This window comes from Suncus etruscus, chromosome 15 (genome assembly GCF_024139225.1).
Source record: "Suncus etruscus isolate mSunEtr1 chromosome 15, mSunEtr1.pri.cur, whole genome shotgun sequence".
NCBI lineage: Eukaryota > Metazoa > Chordata > Mammalia > Eulipotyphla > Soricidae > Suncus > Suncus etruscus.
Window position 1 is genome coordinate 80,644,773 of NC_064862.1, and position 18,766 is coordinate 80,663,538.

Consider the following 18,766-nt stretch of genomic DNA (forward strand, 5'->3'; position numbering starts at 1 on the left):
TGCACTGACCCCTTTTCCAACAGGACACATGTCTCCCTTATGAGCGCGTGTTTTCCACATAATCTTTTCTTTTACAGATTTCTATGAAACTGTCATCTTGTGGATAAGATCTTCCTTAATTCACAGAAATGAAGAAAAGGATAAACTATGCTCATTTTTTGGTGTTCTTATGGTATTTATTAGCACCCAACACAGATCATAGTTATTTCCTCATAGCCTTTCTCCAATATAGATGTTTATACCTCAGCATCTAAGCCTTAGTTTATTGTGCAAGATGGCTAGTAGTCAAAATACTTGCACGAATATATAAAAAAGCTGGCTAGTAGTCAAAATACTTGCACAAATATATAAAAAAGCTTCTATTAAAGCTTTTTATTTCAAAAGTTTTCTGGGGATGGTTGTTTAAAATGTAGCTCAGATACACTCAGTTACATCAGAGAAACATAATTAAAGGGAACAAGTTCATTGACAAAAATATACATAGAGAGAATGTATGTCACATAAATAATACCATGTGAACAGTCTTTGGGTTTCAGTACAAGCACACAGCACTTGCCTATATATCTTTTTGCCACATCCAGCAGTTCTTAGGAAGTTACTCCTGGCTTTGCACTCAGAGGCTCAGGGGAGCCTATAGGATGCCAGAGATCGAATTTAGGTTGGCTGTGTAAGGCAAAATCCTTTCCTGCTGTGCTATTGCTTCAGCTCCAATGTTTATATATCTTGACTGAAACATGTTAAATGTAGAATTTCATTCTTGTAGTCTAAGCATTGCTGACTCAAAAACAAAACCAAAATACATATTTTTAAAAAAGGACTGGGCTTTCAACTTCTCTTTTCTGTATTAGTCATATGAGAAGTCACAACTGATTCTTTCTCTTTGAGTTTTACTTGGTCTATTATTAAGACCAATTGAATATTTTATGACATCATAAGAATATAAAAAGTGAGATTATAATAAAACAGCAAATTAATCAGCTATTAATGTAATTTCTATACACACGTGCATAATGATTGTATCAAGTATTTCACAATTTTCTTGCATGTTTTGGCATTTCTTTGTGAGAAAGTGATTTTACTTTTTGATTGCTTTCATATAATTGTTCTTTGAGTCATAATCATGCATAATTTGTGAGATTTTGAATTTGGAATTAGATCAAACTAAAATTGTTTGGTCTATTCACCTGCACCAAAATTGAATGTATGAATGATGATTTGTTTGTGAAAAATACTTTTATATTCTTTCCATTGACAGCTTCATATTATATAAAAGCAGAGCAAAGTTATTCCTTAATCCTGAACTTCTTTTTTTTCCTTTGTTTTTGGGCTATACACAGAAAGGTTCAGGGATTAGTATTGGTTTTGTGCTCAGAGGTCAGCTCATTAGGACCACATAGTGTGCTGGTGATTGAACCCAGCTTGGCTGTGTACAATGCAAGTACCCTACCTACTATACAACCTAGCCTCAAAATACTTGAGTTTTGAAGCAAAAATCTGTGCTTTTCTAATTGTAGTCTTGTTAGTACTTAAGCATAATATATATATTACTTTTCACTAGGACAGGTGGGCATGCAATTTTGGTTAGCTGGTGCAATAATAAAAGGGCAATTATAGTAAACTTATAATTTTATTTTTTGGAATATATTATATAGTCAGAATTCATGAGCATTACATTATTAAACTTTTGTTTGCTTGTTTTTGGGCCATACCTTGCAGCGCTCAGGAGTTACTTCTGGCTCTATGCTCAGAAATTGCTCCTGGCAGGCTCGGGGGACCATATGGGATGCCAGGATTCGAAACACTGTCCTTCTGCATGCAAGGCAGACACCCTGCTTTCATGCTATCTCTATGGCCCCTACATTATTCAACTTTATTGCTGATAACTATACTGAGTAACACATAGTGAGCTTCTATTTCAGGAAATGAGTAGATATTTGAAAATCACAGTTATGAAAAATGAAATTTACCCTAAATTAATATGACTTGATGGTTCTTCATATCATTATGAAGATCAAAGGCTCATGACCATGAAAGACAAGAAGAAAATGTTGTTTGTTCTTTTACTTCTCTCCCATACTTGACCAAAAATTCACAAATTGGAAGGTAATTGGCTTAGAGAAGTCATATTTCTAGGTATCACTAGAAGGTAATAAATCAGTAACACACCAGTCAGATCTTTTCTTCCCAAAATAAAAGCTTTTACTCATAGACACCAGTTTCTATACATTAGGAATAAATTACTGTATAAGAAGTGCCTGTTTGCTTAGGAATAAAATGTGATATAATTCTGTTTTTTCATATTCTGAATTCTGTGACATTATTAGAGTGAGTATGATGATCAAACTTGGACTCTTGCTCATTCCACAACAGACACATCGTATCACCAATTTCCTTGTTAGAGAGGAAATAACATAGCTTACTGCACATTGTCTTCATTAAAAAAGAAAACCTGGAGGGCTTTTAAAAAAAAACTATAGCATCATGTAAGGTCTATATTAGCAGTAGAAAAGCTAATGTCATATAATGTAAAAAAAGAGGAATTCTAAGAATTGGGGGAATCAGCATGAAAATATAGTTCAGATTATCACATGAAATATGGAAATGCCTAATGACTTAGCTGTTAAGTGTAGAGGGTTCCATGTAACCAAGTCAACTCATGAATGTTCTTGCAGTAAAATGAAGGGAAATTCTTTTAAAAGTAAAATTTTGGGGGGGGGTCACACCCGGCAGTGCTCAGGGGTCACTCCTGGGTCTATACTCAGAAATCGTTCCTGACAGGCTCAGAGGACCTTAGGGGTGCCGGGATTTAAACCACCGTCCTTCTGTATGCAAGGTAAGCGCTCCACCTCTATGCCATCTCTCCAGCCCCTAAAAGTTAAATTTTAATAGATGTAAACATAACCACAAAATCTGTTCCAGTGTAAAAAAAATTTTGGAGGCCACACCTGGCAGCACTAAGAGATTACTCCTGGATCTGAGCTCAGAAATCACTCCTGTCAGGCTCAGGGGACCATATGGGATGCTGGAGATTGAACTGGGATCGAACCGGGGGGTCCGTCCTGTGTTGGCTGTGTGCAAAGCAAATGCCTTACCGCTGTGCTATTGCTCCAAACTCCCACTGTGAAAATTTAAAGGAAGGAGAAAAACAGGAAAGGGGAAGAATTTCCTATGTATTGGAACATAAATAAAGATAAAGTGGAAAGATTTTGTGGAAAAGCTGAATTCTGAAATTGGAAATACCCATCAATTAAATTTATGATGCAATTTTAATCTTGCCAAATTCTGTACTAAAGTACTTTAACGTGGGCCAGAGAAATAGCACAGAAGATTGGGCATTTGCCTTGCCAGTGGTCAATCCAGGTTGGATCCTCGGCATCCAATATCATCCCCATGCCTTCCAGGAATAATTTCTAAGTACCTCCAGGTGTGATCCAAAAAAAAAAAAACAAAACAAAAAACAAAAAAACAACAACCCACAAAAACAATGTCCCTTAATCAACTCTAATAATGAACCAGAAGGAAAGGGCCATTTTACCCAAACAAACATACAAATTAATTACAATATTTGCAAACAGATTGAAGATTATCAGGTAAGAGAGATATTAAAGGGTAATTGAAAATGGGTTAAGAGAGTCAATCATATGGTCATGGATGGAAACCCCCAATATTTTAAAATAAATCACAGATAGACATCAGCTCTCTGTAGTCCAATGCATGTGAATTATGATAAAGACATTTATAAAATATAATGCATAAACTGAAGATTAATCACAGCACATTAAGTTCACTTGTGACTCTCAGGTCATATAAATCTCACTCGTTTATATTATAATTAAAATTTAATTTTATGTTACAATCAGTATTAATGTTTATAGTTCTGATATTAGAACTATGTCTTATAGGATTAGAACTTTTTTACTGAGGTTAAGACACATATTGTTTCTTTCTTTCTTTTTTTTTTGGTTTTTGGGTCACACCCAGTAATGCTCAGGGATTACTCCTGGCTATGAGCTCAGAAGTTGCTCCTGGCTTGGGGGACCATATGGGACGCCGGGGGATCAAACTGTGGTCCGTCCAAGGCTAGCACAGGCAAGGCAGGTACCTTACCTCTTGTGCCACCGCCCGGCCCCCACATATTGTTTCTTTCTGTTTGTTTAGTTTTGAGCCACACTCAGTAGTGCTGAGGGTTTACTACTGGGTCTGTGCTCAGAAATTACTCCTGAAAGGCTAGCAGGGACCTTATATGGAACCTGGATTAGCTGCATGCAAAACAAACACACTAATCACTGTGTGATTGCTTTGGCCCTTACAAATATGACTTGTCTGCTACCATGCATGGTTCAAATCCTAGTACCATATTAGCACCATTAGTATCACTGCCATGGTACATTGGATTATCTAGCACTGCAGACAATGAACAGCACCACATCCACAGACCCTCACACTCAGGACCACCCTTTTGACTGAGAATCCCTATCAGGGACATCAGGCCCTCTAGAAACACTGGAGAGACCAAAACAAATCAAATCAATAACATACACTTTTTCTTCTAGTGAAGAATCCTCTTAAAATTGTCATTCAATATCATAGTTCCAGTGACCTAGGAAACCTTGGTGAATTCTGAGTTGAAAGAGCACAGAACTATGATGCAAATAAAACTCAAGACCACCTACACATACACCACTTAAATATACTCTAATGTTCAAATATATATAATGAGGCAGTTCCATGATCAGGACAATACACATAGGAGTTTTAGAAATAAAGTGTCAGACAGTGGAGTAAGATTTTCCACATTTGTCCACACTTTTTTCAGAGTAACTGGAGTAGCTTATGACAATTCTTTCAAGTAACAGAAATGCTATTGGCATGATAAGCTCACATTGGATAAACTATTGTCAAGTTTATTTTTTTTAATATTCTACCATTAAATCCAGGAAATTCCAAATGTCATTTAGTTACACTTGAAGATAAATTTGGGAAAATAGGCAAACAAAAGGGAAAATCTGTTTGATTTGAGAAAGCAAGTTGACTCAAGTGAGCTCCATACATGGAATGGTAAAGGAAAAGTGGAAGAACCAGAAAATGCTAGAAAGAGGCAAGTTTCAATTCTGAATTTATGTTTCCAAGCTCTGCAGCTAGGGGCACCACTTGGGTCCTAGGACACGCGCCCCTTTGTGGTTTTCTTCACAAAGAATCTTTTCAGAGCCCTCTTGATGTCTTTGTTCCTGAGACTGTAGATGAAGGGGTTCAGCATAGGGGTAACCACTGTGTACATCATGGAAGCGGTGGCACCAAAGAGTGAGTTGTGGGTAGCAGCGGAGCTCAGGTACACTCCAAGGATTGAGCTATAAAATAAAAAGACAACCAGGAGATGAGACACACAAGTGGAAAAGGCTTTATACTTGCCCTGAGCTGATGAGATGCTACGTATGGAAGAAACAATCTTAGAGTAGGAGTAAAGGATCCCCACAAATGGTCCACCACCTAGCAGGAGAGTTGCAGCATATAAAACAATATTATTAATAAATACATCAGAGCATGCAAGTTGCACCACCTGCCCAAGTTCACAGAAAAAGTGGGGGATTTCCCTATTGGTACAGAAGGACAGTTGTAACAACATTAAGCTTTCTAATAAAGCATTCATATCACTAATAATCCAAGACACCAGGACCAGCAATACACAGAGTCGGGAGTTCATGATGACCGAGTAGTGTAGGGGATGGCAGATGGCCACAAAGCGGTCATAGGCCATCACAGTCAGGAGAAAGTCATCCAGTCCAGCAAAAAGGAGGTAAAAGTGTATTTGTGCGATACAACCAGAATAGGTGATGCCTTTGTTTCCTGTTTGGCTGTTCACCAGCATCTTGGGGACAGTGGTGGAAGTGAAGCAAATGTCTACAAAGGACAGATTGGCAATGAAGAAATACATGGGTGTGTGGAGGTGGGAGTCTGAGCTGATGGCGAGGATGATGAGCAGATTCCCAAACACATTGATGAGATACATGGAGAGAAAACTCCCAAATATGAGGGGCTGCAGTTCTTCTTGTTCAGACAATCCCAGGAGAAGAAATCCTGGCATGTGTGTACCATTGCCTTGATCCATGGGCTGAATGTGACAAGAAAAACAAACAAATAAAAAGTGACATGACCGATATTCATACAAACTTGCATTGTTCACATATTTGACATGTTTCTATTTCTTTCCTGCAATCAATAAAGTACTTTTTATATTTTAGATGCATTTGGCTCCCTTTTGGGGTGCTTAAATGCTACTTTCAATATAGAATGTTAGTTCCACGAACGGCTAAAGAAACTCTGGTACATATACACAATGGAATATTATGCAGCCGTCAGGAGAGATGAAGTCATGAAATTTTCCTATACATGGATGTACATGGAATCTATCATGCTCAGTGAAATAAGTCAGAGGGAGAGAGAGAGACGCAGAATAGTCTCACTCATCTATGGATTTTAAGAAAAATAAAAGTCATTTTTGTAACAATCCTCAGAGACAATTAGAGGAGAGCTGGAACACCAGCTCACTCCATGAAGCCCACCACAAGAGTGGTGAGCACAGTTATAGAAATAACTACACTGAGAACTACCATAATCAAGTGAATGAATGAGGGAACTGGAAAGCCTGTTTGGAGTACAGGTGGGGGTGGGGTGGGATGGAGGGAGATTTGGGACTTTGGTGGTGGGAATGTTGCACTGGTGAAGAGGGGTGATCTTTATATGACTGAAACCTTATCACAATCATTTATGTAATCAAGATATTCAAATAAAGAGAAAAAAATGAAAAAAAGAGACACTTTTTACATAAAGACAAAAAAAAAAAAAAGAATGTTAGTTCCAATGAATTTCTGTCAGAAGGAGCCCAGTATTCCCTGTCTTAAAATGTTAATGGTAACTAATCATGCCAATGAGAAATATATAGCACTGGCATTGTTCTGTGCAATGTCTTTGCCATAAGTATTATATGCAGAGGAACAAACATTCTTAAATTCAATGGAAGGAAAACAAAAGACCATATAAGCTACAAATTCAAACTGAACATTTTAGATAGTGATAGGTGATATTTAAGAGAGGAAAACAGGAATGTTTAAGAATATATATGTGCTATTTTTTTTGAAATAAAGTTTTGTTTAAATAAATTTCCTTGGATACATATAAGGAGACAGAAAGAGAAAGAGAAATGTTTAAGAGAGAACAGAAGCTGTCCAAAGGAGAAAGGCATGTAGCTTTTTTCCATGAATCTCTAGGAGACCCTGAAAATGTCAGGGACATAAAAAATATAGTGAGAAATTTAGAGGGTGGAATATGCAATATTATGGAAGTGATTGGGTGTAAGTCTAAGGGACTGGTGATACAGAATCCAGGAGAAAGTTGCTGACTTCAATTGCTTAGGTTTGAGAAAATGAATCTATGTTCTTGCAAACAAAGTGAATGAGCCCGAGGAATGCTGAGGAGAGATGATCAGAGCTGGGAGGGCAGAGGGCATTCTACCTGCTACAGCCAAAACAAGAGTCACTTTCTCTGAATATGATGAAGCTCTCATAGTTTCTTGCTCTTGTAATCAGAGTGCCCCAGAAATAATTTTCTCTTCCTGTGTAATTCTTGAATGCACTACCTCTTGAAGTATTGTGGTCCTACCTATGAGTCACTTTGGAATATTGGGTCTTGTGGTCCTTTCCTGTACTTGACCATACACACATTCACACATTCATACACAGCCAATGATACTGTGGCCACATGGAGGACTGAGTTCATGACTTTGTCAGTCCCAAATATATGATAAAAGTAGAAAGAGACACAATTCAGGTGGCCAGAGGAATGATAATCACATGGATAATGCAGATACATCCCAGAAATTTTAATTCTTAACCCTCTGGCAAACAAAAAACAGAAATCTTTTCCCTTGTATCAAAATACCTTTAAAAATTATTCAGTATAAAAGAGGGGGGTGGAGGAATTAAATGGGCAAAGAGGATAAAAATCAATAAAATCAGATGACTTCTAAGAGACTAAGGAGACTTCTAAGAGACTAGTTCTGGTGATATTTTATTACTGAGTGTGTGACCTTGTTGCCCAGCAAATAAGATATTTCCCAAAATAAACATATGCACAAGACAATTGGGAGAGCTCTTGATCTTTTATCTTGCACACCAAGAAAATGAACAAAGTGATAGACCCACATTTCATGAAAGAAAATTACACAGAGGTCCTTACAATTTGATGTGACCTTGTTGCCCAGCAAAAAAAAAAAGTTTTTCCAAAATAAATATACACAAGGCAATAGGGAGATCTCTTGATCTTTCATCTTGCACACCAAGAAAATGAATAACGTGATAGACCCACATTTCATAAAGAAAATTACACAGAGGTCCTCACAATTTGAGCCTTTACACTCAAGCAAACACTGTGTGATCTCTTGCCTTTGAGTTGAATTGCACTGGCTCTCAGAAAATCACATGTTGATCCTCTTAGCATCTCTTATCTCAGCCTCTCTCCTGAAAAGTCATCTAGGTGTTTGGACTCACCTGGAAGGAAACACTGAAAGGAGAATCTCTGAGTGGAATTGAGAATATCTCCCTAGATGGAAAGAGATGGAAACTAAAATTCTGCTCCCAGACGATGCATCTAAATAATGAGTTCCCTGGACAGAATCAGGACAAACCAAATGAAACACAGCACATATATGCCCCTTCCAACCCAGCATATATGGAGAGTCCTGTGTCAAGAAAATATTTACAACTCTCTCTTGCTGCTCATTAATTTTATTTCCACTCTGTGCCTCAACCTCTCAGCATATGATTTCCCCTGGCAGGTGCCTCTGGACAGCCGATAGTTCCTACTGGTGCTCTGTTCCCTTGAGGGTAGAAGTTGTGTTAGTCCAAAGCTTTTCACTTCTTCCTCATGAATTCATCTCTGTCTCATATCGCTAATTCTCTCTGCATAATACTTCAACTTCCATATACACAAACTCCCCCTTTTTTGGTCATGCCATCCAAATAAATACGGACCTCCAATTTTCCTCTCACATTGACTGTTATAAATTGAATTGCACAATCTTTTCAAGAGAGTTTATATTCATTTATTTGGTTGTATATCAAAAGCAAATTATACAATTTTTTATTTTCTTTGTTTCTTTTTTGGGGGGCTCACTTGATGACATTCAGGTATTACCCCTTGCTCTGTGCCTAAAAATTACTCCTAATAAGCTTGGTGGATCTTAGGAATGCTTGAGATGGAACCTTCTCCACTGTGACATCACTTCTACTCTAAGACACATGTTTTGCATGCCACCATGTTTGATTCAAGTCCCAGTATTTCACTGGCTCCTCTAGCATCACTGTCAGGGTGCAGTGGATTAGCACTGCAGACCCTGAGAAGCAGCACATCTTTAGATCGTCAAACCCAATCACCAGCCTTTGGCTGATAATTCATAGAGACTCCAGGCTCCCTAAAACTAATTGAGAGATCCACATGAATTGAAACAATACTTTACAATTTTTCTTATAGTGAAGACTCCTCTTAAAATCTGTCATTTAATATCATAGTTCCAGTGACCTAGGAAACCTTAATGAATTCTGAAAGAGGATAGAATTATGATGCAAACAAAACCCTGAGACCAGCTATACACACTGCACTTTAATACACTCTAATGTTCAAATATACACAACAAGGGTGAGAGCAATACACATAGGAACTTTAGAGCTAAAAATGTCAGTCAGTGGAGTAAGATTTCCCACATTTGTCTCCAAGTGTTTCAGAGTAACTAGGGTAGCTCATAACAGTTCTTTCAAGTAACAGAAATGCTATTGGCATGATAAGCTCAAATTAGATAAATTATTGTCAAGTTTATTTTTAAAAACATTCTACCGTTAGCCCCACGAAATTTCCAAATGTCATTTAGTTGCACTTGAAGCTAAGTTTGGGAAAGTAGAGAAACAAAGAAAAAAATTGATATGTGTGGATTCCATACATGGAAAATAAAGACCAAAACAGCATAGGTAAAGTGGAATAATTAGAAAATGTTTGCTAGGGCCCGGAGAGATAGCACAGTGGCGTTTGCCTTGCAAGCAGCCGATCCAGGACCAAAGGTGGTTGGTTCGAATCCCGGTGTCCCATATGGTCCCCTGTGCCTGCCAGGAGCTATTTCTGAGCAGACAGCCAGGAGTAACCCCTGAGCACTGCCAGGTGCTAAAAACCAAAAAATAAAATAAAATAAAATAAATAAATAAATAAATAAATAAATAAATAAATAAATAAAATGTTTGCTAGAAAAATAGAGGCAAGTTTCATTTTTGAATTTTTGTTTCCAAGCTCTGCAGCTAGGGGCACCTCTTGGGTCCTATGCCATGCGCCCTTTTGTGGTTTCCTTCACAAAGAATCTTTTCAGAGCCCTCTTGATGTCTTTGTTCCTGAGACTGTAGATGAATGGGTTCAGCATAGGGGTGACCACTGTGTACATCATGGAGGCAGTGGCACCAAAGTGTGAGTTGTGGGTAGCAGCGGAGCTCAGGTACACTCCCAGGACTGAGCTATAAAATAAAAAGACAACCAGGAGATGAGACGCACAAGTGGAAAAAGCTTTATACTTGCCCTGAGCTGATGAGATGCTACGTATGGAAGAGACAATCTTAGAGTAGGAGTAAAGGATCCCCACAAATAGTCCACCACCTAGCAGGGAGTTGCAGCGTACAAAAAGATATTATTAATAAATACATCAGAGCAAGCAAGTTGCACCACCTGCCCAAGTTCACAGAAAAAGTGGGGGATTTCCCTATTGGTACAGAAGGACAGTCGTAACAATGTTAAGCTTTCTAATAAAGCATTCATATCACTAATAACCCAAGACACCAGAACCAGCAATACACAGAGTCGGGAGTTCATAATGACCGAGTAGTTAGGGGATGGCAGATGGCCACAAAGCGGTCATAGGCCATCACAGTCAGGAGAAAGTCATCCAGTCCGACAAAGAGGAGGTAAAAGTGTATTTGTGCAACGCAGCCAGCATAAGTGATGCTTTTGTCTTCTGTCTGAATGTTCTGTAGCACCTTAGGAACGATGGTGGAAGTGAAGCAGATGTCCACAAAAGACAGGTTGGCAATGAAGAAGTACATGGGTGTGTGGAGATGGGAGTCTGAGCTGATGGCAAGAATGATGAGCAGGTTTCCAAACACATTGATGAGGTACATAGTGAGGAAACTCCCAAATATGAGGGGTTGCAGTTCTTTTTGTTCAGACAATCCCAGGAGAAGAAATCCTGACGTGTGTGTACCATTGCCTCGATCCATGGGGTGGACAGGACTTAAGAAAAACAAAAAGAAGCAACATGATCAAAATTCTCACAAACTTGCATTGTTCACATATTTGACATCTTTCTATTTCTTTCCTGCAGTTAGTAAACTACTTTTAATATTTTGGATGCATTTGACTCCCTTTTGGTATGCTCTCATGCTACTTTCAGTATAGAATTTTGGTTCCAATGAGCCCAATATTCTCTGTTTTAATATGTTAATGGTAATTATTCATGCCAATGAGAAATACACAGAAAGCCATGGCTTTGTTCTGGGCACTGTCTTTGCAGTAAGTATTATATGCAGAGGAACAAACATTCCTAAATTCAACGGAAGGAAAGCAAATGACCATCTAAGCTACAATTTCAAACTGAACCTTTTAGATAGTGACAGGTGATGTTTAAGAGAGGAAAACAGGAATGTTTAAGAAAACATGTTTGCTGTTTTATATTTTTGATGAAATAAATGCTTCTAGAAAGGAATTTCCTTTTTTAGGGTTTTTCCATTTTATTCTAATTTTTATTAATTCTTTATTTAAGCTCTGTGGTCATAACATTGTTCACTGTTTGGTTTTAGTCATACAATGTACACCATCCTTCATCAGTGCACCCTTTTTGCCACTGATGTCTCCCATTCTCTCCCAGTACCCCCACAGCTGTCTGTTACTGGGGAAGGCAATTTGCTTCTATCTCTTTCTAGTTCCTTTTTGAGACTGTGGTTTGCACTATTATAAAGGAGGGGTGCCTTGACTGTCACTTTCTCTCCTTTCAGCACCAAGTTCTTGTCCAGAGCAATTAATTCCAACTTTTATTGTCCTAGTAGATCCTTCTGTACTTGAAATGCTCTCACTACTCTTCCTGGCGAGCTTTAAAGGAATTTTCTTAGAGAAAGGTAAGGAGAAAGAAATGAAAGAGAGAGATGTTCAAGAGAGAACAGAAACTTCTCCAAAGGGGAAAGACTTGTGCTCTATTTCCATGAGTCTCTAGCAGTCCCTGCACGTGTCAGGGACATGAAAATAAAGTGACAGATCAAGAGGGTGAGACATGCAAGATTATGAAGGAGTTGAGGATTAGTCTAGGGAACAGGTGATAAAGAATCTGGGAGGAAGATGCTGACTTCAATTGCTCAGGTTGGAGAAAGTGAATCCATGTTGCAAACAAAGTGAATGAGCCTGAGGAGTGCTGAGGAGAGATAATGAGAGCTGAGAAATCTGAGGGCATTCTGCCTGTTGTAGCCCAAACCTCAGAAACTTTCTCTGAATATAATAGTTTCTTGCTCTTGTTACCAAGTTGTCCCAGGAATGACACAGTCTCTTCCTGTGTAATTCCTGAACGCACGGTCACTTGATGCATTCTGGCCCTAATTGTGAGTCACTTTGTAATATTGTGTCTTGTGTCCCTTTTCTACACTTGTGCATACACACACATTCATACATCCACACACAGGCAAATGATACTGTGGCCATGTGGAGGATTGAGTCCATGTCTTTGCCAGCTCCAGAAAATATTATAAAAGTAGAAAGAGATACAATTCTCATGGCCAGAGTAGCAGATAATGCAGACATATCCCAGAAATTTCAATTCTAAACCCTCTGGTAAACAAATAAACACAGAAAATTTTTTATCTTGTATCAAAATACCTCCCAAAATTGCTCAGTATAAGATGAGAGGGAGGGTTTATATAGATAAAGAAGATCAAAAATTAATAAGGTCAAGTGACTCCCTACAAAACTAAGGAAGAAAAATATTGTTAGTTCTGGTGATAATACATGACTAAGTGTGTGACCTTCTTGCCCAGCAAAAATAATATTTCCCAAAATAAACATATGCACAAGACAATTGGGAGATCTCTTGTTCTTTCATTTTGCACACCAAGAAAATGAACCAAGCGATAGACCCACATTTTATGAAAGAATATTACACAGAGGTTGTCAAAATTTGAGCCTTTACATTCAAGCAAACACTGTGTGATTTCTTTTTTTTTTTTTTTTTTTTTTTTTTTTTTTTTTTTTGTTTGTTTTTTTGTTTTTTTGGTTTTTGGGCCACACCCTGTGACGCTCAGGGGTTACTCCTGGCTATGCGCTCAGAAGTTGCTCCTGGCTTGGGGGACCATATGGGACGCCGGGGGATCGAACCGCGGTCCGTCCTAGGCTAGCGCAGGCAAGGCAGGCACCTTACCTCCAGCGCCACCGCCCGGCCCCACTGTGATTTCTTGACTTTGAATTGCCCTGGCTTTCAGGAAATCACAGGTTGATGCTTTTAGTATTTATTCTCTCAGCCTCTCTCCTGAAAAGTTATCTAGGTGTTTGGACTCACCTGGAAGAAAACTTTGAGAGGAGGATCTCTGAGTGGAAGCCAGAATATCTCCCTGGATGGAAAGAGATGGAAACTACAGTTCTTCTCCCAGAAGATGTACCTGAATCATGAGTTTTCTGGTCAGAATCAGGACAAACCAAATGAAACACAAAGCACTCATGTCCCTTCCAGCCCAGCATATTCTGAGAGTCTTGTGTCAAGAAGATATTTATTGCTCCTGCTCTGTGCTCATTAATTCTATTTCCACTCTGTTCCACAACCTCTAAACATGTGATTTCCCCATGGCAAGTGCCTCTGGACAGTCAGACAATTGTTCCTACTGGTGTGCTGTTCCTTAGAGGGTAGAAATTGAGTCAGACCAATTTTTTTTTTTGCTTCTTCTCAATGAATCCACCTGTCTCATATCTCTAATTTTCTCTGCATGTTACTTGAACTTCTATAGAGATAAATCCCATTCTTTGTCAAGCCATCTAAAGATGGACCTGAAATTCTCAAACTTGACTGTTATAAATTGGATTGCAGAACTCTTTTAAGATAGTTTATATTCATTTGACTTTATAATCAAAAGTGAGATGTGGAATATTTTTCCTTTTTTATTTTATTTGGTTTTTGGGTCACACCCGGCAGCACTCAAGGGTTACTCCTGGCTCTATGCTCAGAAATCACTCCTGGCAGGCTCGGGGGACCATAAGGGATGCTGGGATTCAAACCATCGTCCTTCAGTGTCTAAGGCAAACACCCTACCGCTGTGCTATCTCAGCCCTTCCTTTTTTATTTTTGGTTTTTGGGATACACCTAGAAGCACTCAGGGAATGCTGGGGACCAAATCTGGGTTGGCCATGTGCAAGGCAAATGCCCTCCAACTGTGTTATCACTCCAGCCCCTAGGATGATTCTTTACATATTTTTTTGCTCATTGAATTAATGTGGGTACAAAGGTATAATGTTGTTCATGATTGAGTTTCAGTCATACAATGTGCATCTACTTCTGTTCCTTTGCTAATGTCTCCAATTTCCTCCCATGACCCCAGCCTGCCTCTTTGACAGATACTTTTCTTTCCTTTTATTTTTATTGCTTTATTTGAGCAATGTGGTTACAAAATTGCTCACTATTGAGGTTTCATTCATAAGCTGTACACCATCCTTTAAAAGTGCCTTTCTTTCCCTTTTAGAAACTGGTTTGCAGTAGTTACTGATAGTAGTGGTAGTAGGCATGTCAAGTTATCTTCTTTCAGCATCCAGTTCTTGTCTAAGAACAACTCCTACTATTGTCATAATGGTCTCCTCTCTGACCTATTTGCCTTCTCTCATCTGGCAAGCCAGCCCTCCTTGCTTTTCTATTGTCCTTGAGTATTATTCTCTTTCCTGTTTCTTTAAAAGGATTGTATTTTGCCAGTGACTGCAAATGGGAGTGATAGACGAAGAAGTAATCTCAACAGAAAACACTGCTGTTCCTTTCTGGATGCCAAGATCTTGCTGGTGAAGTGAATGCTGAAGAAGTCAGGAAGGTAGATGGTTGTATGTGCTTATCACCAGACATATTAAAGTTTCACTAGTGTCACTACAGTAACATTGAGCTATACCCTGAGACCTACTTGATTTACATGGCAGGGGAGTTGGCTGAATTTTCAGGGATGGGTGGTCCTCAGGCTAAAGAAAAGAGATGCTCTTTGGAAGTAAAGGAAAGGCAGATTTAAGTTTCTGCCCCTGTCCCAAGTTCTTTGTTGCTCCTTGTAGAAATGAACTTCAGAAGACAGTTTATCAGGATCTCTTTATTTGGAGCTAAAGTGATGGTATAGTCTGGCCCCTAGCATCTCCTAGAACACCTCCCAATAGTAGCAGAATATAAACAAAACATTTAAAGATGCTTGGGGTTTACAGAGAAATATCATTTTTTCCTTCATTATGATAATCAGCAGAAAGTTTTTTAAAAATGAAAAAAATTAAAATTACCCTAATAATATGGACAGTAAAGTGGGGCTGCAGGGTCCTTTGGTGATGGATTTTAGAAAACCATGTCAAAAAAAAAAAAAAGAAAACCATATGTCATTACCCCTAAGCCTATGACTGCTTAAGTCAGACCTTAAAAGCCTATAAATGTAGGAAAAGTACAAGGTCCTTTCTCCTGGACAACACCCCAAATTTTCTTTCTCAGGCCACATAAGTAATCAATTACTCTACATCTCCCCTCCTGGGGAACCCCCTCAGCTTCCCTTGCTGGGTTTGAGGCTCGAGGTGTAGGGGGTTCTTTGGGGGCAATGCATTTATCACAGATGCCCTTCAGTTGAATTGGGTGCAACTGAGCAGCATACAGGGGTCCAGCTGTGTGTGACATTATAGCTGTATGTGGGACCTGACAGGAGAAATCAGGTCTTGGGGGATGGGATCTGGCAGGGGGGCAGGATCACGCTCACTGTGGGAAGCCCATCTGGGAATCAGGGGTTGTACGTGACAATATCAGGTATGGACCCCCCAGTCTCAGTATACTGTGAACAGCACACCTGCCCCCACCTGTTCTGTGTACAGGAAACCCAACTGTAGCAGCTGGTTGGTCCTGTGTAAACAGGAATGAGGAGGCTGTGAGGATGTGGAGGAGACTTGGGGGGCAGGTGGCTTGGGTCAGATTCTCAAAACTCTTAGGCCAGAGCCATAGGACAGTGGGGAGGGCCCACCAGAAGTGATCCCTGAGTGCAGAGCCAGGAGTAAACCCTGAGCACGACCAGGTGTGGACCCCCACAGAAAACTTCTCTGAACATGGGTCTGAAAGTTGGGGGTTGGGATGTCCAGGAAATGACCCAGAGGCTAAAGACCTGCCTGGCTCTGGGGATGAAGCTCTGCCATGAATAATCTCACAAGGTTCCTGGTTTCCAGGAGCACAGCCATGGTGAGCACCAGAGAGCAGGAGTGGGTAAGTCTGCAAGGACCTAATGTGCCCATAGCATGGAGCCTTTGTGTGTCTATAAGGATGGTGAACCCTGGAGAGGATTCAGTGTAGCGGGACCTTCCCACCAGCAAGAAGGTGAAGGATGGCAGCACAGAGACCCAGCATTGCTTTTTCGATGCTTTATTACATAGTCACGTGGCCTACAGAGCCTCAATACAACACCTGGTACACGGTGGCACTGTCGTAGGACCCCGTGATGATCAATCGGTCATTCTGAGCCACATCACAGCACATAATGCCAGTGGATTCCGGCACCTGAGCAGGACAGAGTGGACATTGGGGTGAACCTCCTAATCTCCCCTTCCAGTCCTGCTTGCCTCCCTACTAGCGCCTGAGGTACCTGGAGGCAGGCCCTTCCTTCAGGCATGCTGTGGATGCTGACCAGTCTGTCCATCCCCACACTCAGCCACCAGTGGCCTGTGGGGTACAGAGAGGTGCCAGTTATGGGTGAAAGCTGGGACTGAGGCTCCCAGAATTCCAGGAAAATAGGAGCCCCTTAGGTCTGGACTCTGAAGAAGTCTCTTACCCTTGTGGATCCTGCTGGAAAAGGCTTTGGGGGAGTTGACTAAGGCATCAGAGAGAGTAGGGCCAGGAGGGGCGAGAAAGGGGCCATAGAAACTCCACCCCCCGCCTGGTCCCCCAATCAGCTTCTCACCTCTTGGGGAGAAGGCAAGGTCCAGGATGGTGTTCTCCCTGCACCCCACCATCTGCTTCAAGTCCCCTGATGTTGGCTGTAGCCACTGCTGCCCGTTGCCCAGACCCACCAGTATAAAATTCTCATGGGGATGGGGGGAAAGGCCCATGATCTGCAGAGACAGGGGAGACAGGCATTTAGTCCTCACCAACCTCAGGAATTGTGGGATTCACTGATACACTGGTGTTTGTTCTCAGTCTCTCATCTGTCCTGAGGAATCAGTTTCAATACTGGGGGACAAAGCCCAGTGATACCTGGGCAGCTCCTGCTTCCTGGCAGTAGGGTCTGGACTAGGGCCCATCTCTAGGAATTTGAGTCCCCATTTTCCACCTCCTCCTCTACTGTGACTCACACACCTGGGAATCCAACTGGTACTTCTGGGGCTCCGAGGGGTTTCGTAGGTCCCAGCACTGCAGGGTGCCCTCCAGGCTTCCTGCCCACACCTGTTGCTCCTTCACCAGCAGCCTAGTGGCTGCACCATGAGTATTGCTCAAGTCTCTGCCAGGAGAGTCCCAGTCAGTGGCTGGTCCAGACCTTAAGGCTTACGTGGAGGCAGACACCCACAACCACCTCATTCCAGGGGACAGAATGGGGATCTGGTTCATGCCTGGGACGCTACCTGACCCTTTGCTTCTGCCTGAAGTCCCAGATTCGGATGGTGCCATCAGAGAAGCCACCGAGTGCCAGAGTGTCCAGGAGGCTGGAGGCCAGGGTCTGGCAGGAGAGGCCAGAACAGGGCAAGGTGCTCTTCATATGCAGGGTGGGTGCCTTCAGGTCCCACACGCTCACTCCTGCCAGGCTGTTGCCTGCCATCAGCAAGGCTGTGTTGTCTGACAAAAGGTGACTGGTGCGAACAAGAGCACCCGGGTTCTGGAACAGAGTCAAGGTGGCTCAAGCGCGCCTCTTGAGTCCACACCACCCTCTGAGACCTCTCTACCCTGCCTCTCACCTGCACACACAGGTGACTTTCCAGGGATCCTCTCTCCACCACCTGGCCCACCAGGCTCCACACCTTGACGCCGTCCCTGCCACAGGTAAATGCGTGGCGGAGAAAGCTGCTGAGAGCAGTCGCTGTTACGGGTGCCCCATGTTTGAGTGTCCACATCTTCTGCAGGCTCCGGGGTACATCCATCTTCTCTGACTGCCAGCAGACAGAATGCGGTATCTGCCACGTGTCTTCAAAGTCTTCAGAGTCCCAGCATCTATGAAGGGGAGGACTTGGGGTCATGCTGCCAGAGTGAGGCATCTACTCACCCTCAGGAGATTTTAATTCAGATTTTAGGGTCCTCTCTTAGACCCCTTTGGATATCATACTACACTTGCCCTATGTATACATTTACAAATACTGTACTCTCCCATAACTGCTTCCCTTCTGCCTAGAAAACTGGGGCCAGAGAGATAACAGGGGTAGTCTGATCCTGAGCACAAAGTCCAGAGTAAGCCCTGAGCACCACTGAGTACGGCATGGGCAATCACAGAAACCTTTGCCCTATGTCAGCAAACTCCAG

At 41.2% G+C, this 18,766-nt stretch overlaps 2 protein-coding genes and 1 pseudogene across 2 annotated transcripts; all 3 read right to left on the reverse strand.

Annotated features, from left to right (window-relative positions):
• Positions 1-5,158: 5,158 nt before the first annotated feature.
• On the reverse strand, positions 5,159-6,007 carry LOC126030002 (olfactory receptor 7A10-like). Its single transcript, XM_049788218.1, has 2 exons — positions 5,653-6,007; positions 5,159-5,367 (listed from the first exon to the last, which is right to left on the reverse strand). Exons 1-2 carry the CDS (start codon positions 6,005-6,007, stop codon positions 5,159-5,161), a joined length of 564 nt encoding a protein of 187 aa, XP_049644175.1.
• Positions 6,008-10,357: 4,350 nt separating this feature from the next.
• On the reverse strand, positions 10,358-11,204 carry LOC126030003 (olfactory receptor 7A10-like; annotated as a pseudogene).
• A 5,510-nt stretch (positions 11,205-16,714) lies between these two features.
• Positions 16,715-18,486, reverse strand: TLE6 (TLE family member 6, subcortical maternal complex member). The gene is made up of 6 exons (XM_049788219.1): positions 18,208-18,486; positions 17,878-18,128; positions 17,615-17,756; positions 17,220-17,370; positions 16,905-16,981; positions 16,715-16,819 (listed from the first exon to the last, which is right to left on the reverse strand). The coding sequence occupies exons 1-6, from the start codon at positions 18,484-18,486 to the stop codon at positions 16,715-16,717; spliced, it is 1,005 nt and encodes a 334-aa protein (XP_049644176.1).
• Positions 18,487-18,766: the final 280 nt, after the last annotated feature.